Raw genomic sequence first — 10,287 nt, forward strand, 5'->3', positions numbered from 1 at the left:
TACTTTGAGAGTCTCCCTCTCCATTTATTTTTCTTGTGATTCCAAAGGTTCTGGAACGAACCTTTGGGATCACAACAAGAAGGAGTCTGGACCTGTGGAAGTCATCAGAGGACATCAGGAAGAGTGGAATAGGTCCCCCAAAAGGACCTACAAGCCCAGCTGACTTCCCTTGCTATACAGTAAGGGAGTCATGAACATCTGGTGAGTTGCGGAGTGAACACACCATTGCACATGGTGGATACACAGGGGATACCCTGGGAACAAGGTATGAAGCACTTAATATTGCACAGAAAGACTTTCTTTGCACATGTCACTTTTTTACTTATGAAAAACATTATTTAAATATTGTTTGACATCACCATTATAGTGGTACTCACAGTACTCACTATAGTTATTTTAGTATAAATAATACGTTTATGGTTAAGCAAGCGCTGCCTGAAAATGTATTCAGGATGAGACAATAGTGTTGCAAACATTGTCTGAAAGCAATGGAGAGAGACAGGACTATGGCTGCTTTCACACTGAAAGCGCCAGCCGTTAGCAGTAAAACAACGCTCGTTTAAGCTGCACTTTTGCGCCGCTTTCGGCCACTAGCGGGGCGCTTTTAACCCCAAAAAAGAGTTAAAAACTCCTGTTTTTGCCACACCTTCAAATCGCTTTTCAGGTGCTTTGAAAGCGCTGCCCACTCATTCCAATGAGCAGGGCATTTTAGAAGCGCTAAATACAGCGCTCCCAACCAGCCCGAAAGTTGCTGCTTGCAGGACTTTTCAGAATATCCCGCGAGTGTACCGCCCGAGTATGAAAAGTCACACTGGAATAAATGGGAGGCGGTTTTAAGGAGCTTAGCAGAAGCTATTTACAGTGCTAAAGTGCCTGAAAACCATCCCAGTGTGAAAGGGGTCTAATCTAAATGATACAATAATTGGTCAGGTTTTTCCCACAAGCTTTCCACTTATCATGGGCCTTCAACTTGCAGTGTCGTAAGGCAAAAATACAGGGTAATATTAACAAAACAGCTAAATTTGAAGAAAAAAAATCCCACTTCCTTGGTGTAACCTAAAAAAATATTTGTTTTTGTTTTCTTTTCAGGAAATCTTTTTAAGTTCACCATCAGGCAGACAGGATTTGTAATTTACTTAACTAGGACACATGGAGTTTTCTAATCAGTCTCTTGTTACCCAGTTTATTATTGTAGGCTTTCCTGATCTTGGTGGATATGAGGCCTTGTTATTTTTTTTCCTATGTATTGCATACATATTCACCCTCAGTGGAAATATCACAATAATTACCCTCATCTGTACTAATAACCAGCTTCATGTTCCTCTCTATCTGTTTGTTGCTGAACTTTCCTTCTTGGAAATTTGGTACACCACTGTTACAATACCGAAAATGTTGTCAATTCTGCTGAATGTTAAGATAATCCCTTATGTTGGCTGTTTGTTGCAAATGTATTTTTTTCATGTGTTAGGTGCCACAGAAACCTATCTTTTAACAGCAATGGCCTATGACCGATATATGGCCATATGCAACCCTTTAAGGTACCCTTCCATAATGACTATCATATCTTGTTTCGAGCTGGCAGCTTGCTGTTGGGTTATTGGTTTCCTAGGACCTTTAACACAAATTATCTTGTTGTCTCATCTTATATTCTGTGGCTCAAACACAGTTGAACATATCTTCTGTGACTTTAATCCGGTAATGAACTTAGCCTGCTCAGATTTTTCACTCAATGTTACAGTTAACTTTACCATCAATTCTATTCTTCTCTTCTTTGCTTTTACCTGCATTATTCTATCCTATATTAAAATAATATCATCTGTGTTAAAAATAAGAACAGCAGAAGGTAGAAAAAAAGCATTCTCTACATGTGGAGCTCATCTAACAGTGGTCTTTCTTTTCTTTGGTAGTGCATGTTTTATGTACGTTAGACCAATCAAAACTCACATTGTAAACTATGACCGCATACTGGCTGTGGTTTACTCAGTTTTAACACCAATGTGCAATCCAGTTATTTATAGCCTAAGAAATCAAGAAATTAGACGTATACTAAGGAAAAAGTTAACAGAATTATTTTAAAGCCCAATTGAGCTTTCAGTTGAAATTGCCTAAATAAATATTAAAATGTGTGCAAAGTCTTGCTTTTGAAAGCAGCCACAGATTGAGTAGAAATGCCTTTCTCCTTCCAGCATGCTGCAGAAAAGGACCCTTGGTCTTTGTGTGGAAGCAGTGGTGTCTCCGCAGGGGTCTGACATTCCCCCTGCTGAGCCAGAGCTCTGTAATCAGTAAAGCTCATGGATCCAGCTGATTTGCCTCAGTGGAGAGTGGCTATTTTATAAAGAAAACAAACACTTGGCACACCTTTTGTTTTGATGCACGTGGAAAATATTTAGTTTATTTAAACTGAAAGCTCAGTATTATGACCTCTCCTAACATCATGGAAAGATTTGGCCAACTATCAGATTTCAAGATTAATTACAATAAATCTGAAATCCTGCCGCTCTCAGTCCCACAACTCATGATACAACAACTCTAGTCCTCCTTCCCCTTTGGAAAATTATGACAATTTACTACCTCTCTCAAGAGAGATTTGAAAGAATAAATGTAATCAAAATGATTATCCTTCCCTGGGTCATCTACTATTTGTATACAGTTCCTACAAAATCACCAAGAGCCGTTTTCATCTGTATTCAGAAAATTATCAGTGATTATATTTTGGTGAATAAAAAACATGAATAGCCTATTCCATTCTCAGGAGGACCAGGACAATGGGAGGCGGGGGCTTCCCAGATATATACCTACATATATCAAGCAATGGCCCTGGTCGGGATTCTCAACTGGCATCACAAAATAAAAGACAAAATCTGCGTCAACTTAGGTCAACCCAACCTGACCCATGCGCCATTGCTTACATCTGCACATAGAGGTCTTTATACTGGAACATTATACCTACTGTCCCATCTATGTTCCCTCCTTTTTTAGACTTTGTTGGCTATATCTGGTTTGCACCAGGTGATGAAATCATGTTCTTCAGAATTTGGGGGATAAGCGGGAATGTAAGTTGTTATAAATTTGCTCTGCAAGGTATGTTGTTGCCTCTTTTGGCTTCACACCAAACCTTTGGACATTTACCTATGGATATGTGGAGATCTACTCTCTTCCATAAATCTTTATCCTCCTTGAGACTAACAGGCATCCTTGCGGTATTTGAAAGAATATGTAAAGATAATTGGACACTTCCCACCCATCTTGATTTACAGATTACTGTTTGATCTTCATTCCACTCAGGATCCCTACTTTTTAAAAGGAATGGAAAAAGGAATTACACTGCAAACTCCACTTCCCAAATGAAAATGTAAAATTTGCAATGTGACTTACGTTTCTTCCAATAGCATTAAAATTCAAGGCTTGGTACAAATTCATATCCAGGTGATAGAAAACCCCAACAAAATTAGCCATCATGTTATTCCCAGATCTGCTGCACGACTGCACACAGGCAGGTTCTTTTATGTACATATTATGGTCCAAAGATTCAGGAATTCTGGAAATCTATTATACCCTGCATGGAGAAAATATCACTACACCCCATTATCCAAGATCCGCTGCTTATTTATTGCTGATGTCTTATCCCTCATGTATGGAAACCGGAAAGGTGCCCTACTGTACTGGAGTGGAAAAGTGCTATGGATAATGTAATGGAAGCTCAAAGATGAGTGCTCACATTGGTTGAACTAGATGGACTTGTCTTTTTTCAACCTGGCTAACTATGTAACATATCAGGATAAATATGACAAGTTTTCTAAAATATGGGCTTGTTACGTCACAGATCACCGTTGTGACTTAATCCTTGCTAGTGCATACAGAAGGATTGAAAATTCACTCATATTGCCCCTATTTTCACAGTAATATCATTGATGTATTGTACCTGTATGAAATCCCAGCTGGTATTCTTGTTTTTCATCAACAAGGAGTGAAGATAGGAAACCTGTTTTCCACTGTTCCCAAACAAAAATTTAAGCTCATTTTAAAATTGACACTCAAAGCTGGGCTCATTTAAGTAATTATTTGTTTAAAGCCCCCACTGTGATACAGACCATCCCTCTCTCCTGTGAACGTGGAAACTCCTGCGCTGTCGGAGAGGGCCTACGCTAAAAGGACACTGCTGCAACACCTAAGTACTGATCCAAAGCAGGACAAATGAGGCAAAAGTGGGGGAAGATGGTAGTTGCGCTGTGATGAAGGGGGAGGGGGGGGCTACAAAGATGACTAAAATGTCAAAGTAAACTGAAAAAGGAGAGGGCAAATGAATGAATGGATCCTACATGCTAAGGAAACAAGTGGAGATGCGGTGCAGTGCAAAGTTGCTGATCAACATAGATATATCTATAATGTTACGGGCAAACAAAGCCTAATATATAAAAGGTAATTGTGAAACAGTGACTGCTTGAATGAAGCAAACCAAAAAATACATAAGCTAACACAAATAGAATAAATAGTGACACAATGCAAAAATATGTATGAGATAAGTCAAAAATACATGAGGGCTAGTGCCCCATTAGCAAAAAGCGTGCCAAATCCTAGAGGACTACAAGTGACAAATCCCTAGGAAAAACATGAATACTAGTTCTATCATCCAGTCCAAAACAAAACTCGTGATGAAAAACACAAAACAGTTCCAATTGTGAAGGGAGGGGGGATCTTCAGTGAGGACACCTCCGTGTTTGCAAGCCGCTTACCTTACAGCTGTAAGGTGTACAGCCTGTGTTGCAAATGACCCGCAGGTGTAGACGTTCCGTGCATACAGGTATTGACAATGATGAACATGCCAAGCGAAATATAAAAATAGAAAATACACAGCATGTAAAATGACTCTGCGACGACCACCGTGGAGGGGGGGGGGGCAAGACACACACGGTGGGAGGTTGCACTCACTGTCATAAAGTGAGCGTAGGCATCAATCCATGAGCGCCGAGCTCGTATGCCTCCAGGGGTATCACCAATCTGGAATCTGTCCCCGTGCCTGGAATCTGGAATTTGTCCCCGTGCCTCTCTCAGTGCTCGTCAGGTAGAGTAGTGATGTACAATGTAAGGGGAAAGAGACGCACATAGCGTGATCCCATATAAAAAGTATATTTATTTGATAAAACAAGTTCAATCAACTTACATTTAAAACAATACTGCAGTGTGTAGTAACCCACGAGCGCCGAGCTCGTCTCCTGTTGTCTGTCTGTGGCAGCGTCCCGTGCTCCAATCCTAACGCATATCGTCACCTCACGTGACTTCCTCAGAGGATCCTGTATCGTCACGTGAAGTGACGATACGCATTAGGATTGGAGCACGGGACGCTGCCACAGACAGACAACAGGAGACGAGCTCAGCGCTCGTGGTTACTACACACTGCAGCATTGTTTTAAATGTAAGTTGATTGAACTTGTTTTATCAAATAAATATACTTTTTATATGGGATCACGCTATGTGCGTCTCTTTCCAATTACATTGTACATCACTACTCTACCTGACGAGCACTGAGGAGAGAGGCACTGGGACAAATTCCAGATTCCAGGCACGGGGGACAAATTCCAGATTAGTGATACCCCTGGAGGCATATGAGCTCAGCGCTCATGGATTGATGCCTACACTCACTTTATGAAAGTGAGTGCAATCTCCCCTGTGTGTGTCTTGCCCCCCCTCCACGGTGGTCGTCGCAGAGTCATTTTACATGCTGTGCATTTTCTATTTCGCTTGGCATGTTCATCATTGTCAATACCTGTATGCACGGAACGTCTACACCTGTGGGTCATTTGCAACACAGGCTGTACACCTTACAGCTGTAAGGTAAGCGACTTGCAAACACGGAGGTGTCCTCACTGAAGATCTCCCCTCCCTTCACGATTGGAACTGTTTTGTGTTTTTCATCACGAGTTTTGTTTTGGACTGGATGATAGAACTAGTATTCATGTTTTTTCTAGGGATTTTTCACTTGTAGTCCTCTAGGATTTGGCACGCTTTTTGCTAATGGGGCACTAGCCCACATGTATTTTTGACTTATCTCATACATATTTTTGCATTGTGTCACTATTTATTCTATTTGTGTTAGCTTATGTATTTTTTGGTTTCCTTCATTCAAGCAGTCACTGTTTCACAATTACCTTTTATATATTAGGATTTGTTTGCCCGTAACATTATAGATATATCTATGTTGATCAGCAACTTTGCACTGCACCGCATCTACACTTGTTTCCTTAGCATGTAGGATCCATTCATTCATTTGCCCTCTTCTTTTTCAGTTTACTTTGACATTTTAGTCATCTTTGTAGCCCCCCCTCCCCCCTTCATCACAGCGCAACTACCATCTTCCCCCACTTATCCCTCTCTCCTACTGCCCTCTATTTAATAGCTGTGTTAAAAAAAACCCACAGAGTAGAATATCAGAAACCATCAGTGCTAGAGGTGTCTAAGAGCCTCAAGTCTATTGAAGTCCATCCAAACAGTTGTTATGCCAGGTACACACGATCGGAATGTCCATCAGAAAAAACTTGGATGGTTTTTCTGATGGAATTCCGTTCAAGCTTGGCTTGCATGCACACAGTCACACAAAAGTTCTCTGAACTTTCGACCGTCAAGAATGCGGTGGCGTACAACACTACGACGAGCTGAGAAAATGAACTTCAGTGCTTCCGAGCATGTGTCAAATTGTTTCCGAGCATGCGTAGGAATTTTGCGCATTGGAATTGCTACAGACGATCTGAATTTCCGATAGGAAATAGAAAACCTGCTCTCAATCTTTTGCTGGCGGAAATACTGCCAGCAAAAGTCAGATGGAGCATACACACGGTTGGAATTTCTTACCAACAGCTCACATCGGACTTTTGCTGGCGGAATTTCCGATAGTGTGATGGGGGCATAAGTTGTGTTCCAATCTCAAAAGAGAAGTCCATGAAGATGAGTGTGCACCAGTCTAGTGCATTACCATAGCAACACGTTATAATAAAATGATACCAATATTCTCATAAAAGTGAGTTGTGGCAAAAAGTTAGTTTTATCCTGGAGTGGGGTTTTAATCTTCTTAATGCCCCTCTTTTTCACTACATTTTTTAATTCCTTCTCTCTCCCTAATTCTCCATCTTTTCCCTTGTTTCTTTTCTCATTCTCTGGCTTATTTTTCTGGCTCACTCACAGTATTTCTTTACCTAAAGGTAAGGGGTATTATCGACTATGCTACCATATGTTGAGATGTAAACAATGCATAGCAAGATACATTTCTGCCTCTCTATTGCTTCGTATCACATGTCTTATTGCGACTATATAACTATATAATCTAGTCTGTTCACAACTATTGTTCCTGTAGTAACCTTATGTATTTTATACTTTTTCTATCAATAAAAAAAATGAACATTCAGTTGGACTTTAAGGATCTTTTTTTTTTAAGGCCAAGTACATACAGTACATAATGTTTGCTTTATTCCTGGGGAACACCATTCCTGAGATCACTCTAGTGTTCACTGAGTTCTGGATATTTCTATGCTATGTAATAAAATTCCTACTTCCCTGTGCTCCAGGTTGAACAGTTTTTTTCAAATTCTTTATGTAAGCATTGTGCATTTACAAGAGAGATTCCAGATCAGTAGTACACATCATGTAAAAGCATCACAAACATATATTGCTAATGCAAAAGTCCTGGAAGTTGCACATTTCTGAAAAAACCCTTAAGAAGGTGTATGACAGCCTCAGTCTGAGCTCCAACCAGGCCATGTCCCCAATGTGTTTCACCCAGCCCACAGAGCTTAGTCATAGGGACCTCATCCCCATACACTTTAATATGGGGTTTTGCAGAGATGTGCGAATTCCAGGACTCTTCCCTTTTCCATTAGATCTCTAGAGCGGGGACAAGCTCTGTCTTTGTCTGCACTCCAAGCAGTTGCTACATAAGAGGACCAAGTGCAGCCTTCAGCGGCACCTGTCAATTTAGTTTGAAATACAAATTGCTGTTGCAGATTTATAGGCTCACAAATGAGCAGTGTCCTCCCATAACAGTTAAGCAAAGAAAACCAAAGGAACATACAGAGGAACGTATGATCACAAATACACTAATTCGTAGTACCCTGTAAGTTTACATAGAGATGTTGCAGGCACCTCATACTAATATTAAATAGAACACAGTACTTTCAATCTGGGCATTGAAGCAAGGTAAGATGCCTTGTGTAGCACAATGTGTATATTTTTACTTTATGAGTGTTCTGATCCCCAAAAATAACAGGAACAAGGAAAAAAACAAAACAAGAGCTCAGGGATTCAGTGTCTTGGAGCTTGGAGTTCCTTGCATTAAATCAAGGTATTGGGACAAGCATGTGTAGGCCATCCATGGCAGCCACGTATCTCTAAACTTCTCTTCCCTCTTATAACTCATGGCTGTCATGGAATTTCATCCAGACTAGCAAACCAGTGACTCAAGGTCGGTGGGGACGTGTGCCTCCATAGATCAGTGATGCAGGCACAGGCAGCATTCGGCAAATGGTTAGTAAGTGAGTTTTTGTAGCAATGTAGAGGCACTGAGTTGATATGTATCAAATAGGCCAGGGTGTCTATTCCAAGATCTATAAATGTCAATTGAAAGATTATATTCTTAACTCCCATCCAATATGCAGGAGTGTGCTTGACTCTTTATGGCATCTTCAATACATCTTGGAGACTTGAGGGTAGAATTTATTAGTAGCAGTGGGACCCTATACCACCTAGACAGACAGTAGTTTGTAGCCTTGTTCTTGAAAGAGGTTTGCGCTAGAAGATTTATGGGCCAGTCGAATAGTCCTGTTTATTTGCCTTGGTATGGGAAACTTGTAAGTCTGATTCCCATTTGCGGATATATGGGAGTACAAAGTCCTTCACAGCTGCTTTCAGCAACATGTATAGTGGGGATAGCAGATGGGGTACAAACTCAGTTTCTTTACATAAGCGTTCAAAGGGGGTCAGTGATCTGGTATAAACAGTACAAAAACTATTTTACAGCGCACACATTCAAGAATAACATTTCCTGCAAGGCTAAAAAAACACCTGAACATATTCAAAAAATACGGGGGTTTGGTCACACTATAACGTCATATAGTGCTAAGCCCACTTACTGCGACAAAGTACCCCGAATTAGTGGGTCCTACTCTAGTAATAGAATGGAAGATCCTTTCTCTCAACCATGGGAGCTGAACTCCTTTATGTGGGAGAATTGAAGGGGATACATCCTAAGCACTGGTGGCCACTATATAAGACCCCTCCCCCTCCTCATTACCTCTTATTTAGTGGCCACCAGTGCTTAGGATGTATCCCCTTCAGTTCTCGCACATAGAGGAGTTCAGCTCCCATGGTTGATACAAAGGATCTTCCATTCTATTACTAGAGTAGGACCCACTAATTCGGGGTACTTTGTCGCAGTAAGTGGGCTTAGCACTATATGACCTTATAGTGTGACCAAACCCCCGTATTTTTTTTGAATATGTTCAGGTGTTCAGGTGCAGGAAATATTATTCTTGAATGTGTGCGCTGTAAAATATTTTTTGTACTGTTTGTAGGTCTTATAGCAGCACCATCTTGAATTTAAACACATTGTAGGGTGTCCCCCCCCAAATATGTTTTTGATCTGGTATAAAGGCCTGTGTTTGGCATCGACTGTAAAAAATGGCACAACTGATAGACTCACCACGGGCTCAGTGGGGGCTGTGCTAGGGCACTAATGTTTTGTAGTGACATCCAACCCTGCTGGGTGGTATAGTGCATGCATCTAATCCGGCCCATCTCCAGCAGGCATTAAAACTGTTTTCAGTGCCTGGCAAGTTCGCAGGATTGAGTTAAACCAGAGTTAATGAAGAGGGATAAGCGGATGGCCACTTTTGGAGGAAAGTTTGGTGGATAACTACTATAGTGCCTCCAATAGTAGGGTGTCCTCTAAACGATTAATAATATTTGGTACCAACATTAGAGCCAATAAGGCCACTGGGAAGGAATGTTGTTCAACCCGGGCCTATAATTTATACTGTAGCAAGGGCCACCACTTCACAACCTTGGACAAATGTAGAGCTTTGTAATATAGTGACAGGTCAGGAAGGCCAATGCCTCCACTTATTTTTGGAAAAGTAAGAAGAGCAAGTCTTTTCCAAGCTACTTTGTCTCCCCATATAATGTTAATTAACATGGTGCGCAAGGAAACAAAAAACAATTAAAGTATTCTGATAATCGCCCAGGTGACTGCAACATGAAAACTTGGTAGCTCCACACCTATACATGCCCGTTGTATTTGTCCAT

At 40.9% G+C, this 10,287-nt stretch overlaps 1 protein-coding gene across 1 annotated transcript; it reads left to right on the forward strand.

Annotated features, from left to right (window-relative positions):
• The first annotated feature begins 1,149 nt into the window (after positions 1 to 1,149).
• LOC141117435 (olfactory receptor 6N2-like) lies at positions 1,150 to 2,076 on the forward strand. Its single transcript, XM_073610298.1, has one exon. It carries the CDS (start codon positions 1,150 to 1,152, stop codon positions 2,074 to 2,076), a length of 927 nt encoding a protein of 308 aa, XP_073466399.1.
• The last annotated feature ends 8,211 nt before the right edge of the window (positions 2,077 to 10,287 follow it).

This window comes from Aquarana catesbeiana, linkage group LG13, assembly GCF_042186555.1.
Source record: "Aquarana catesbeiana isolate 2022-GZ linkage group LG13, ASM4218655v1, whole genome shotgun sequence".
Lineage (NCBI taxonomy): Eukaryota > Metazoa > Chordata > Amphibia > Anura > Ranidae > Aquarana > Aquarana catesbeiana.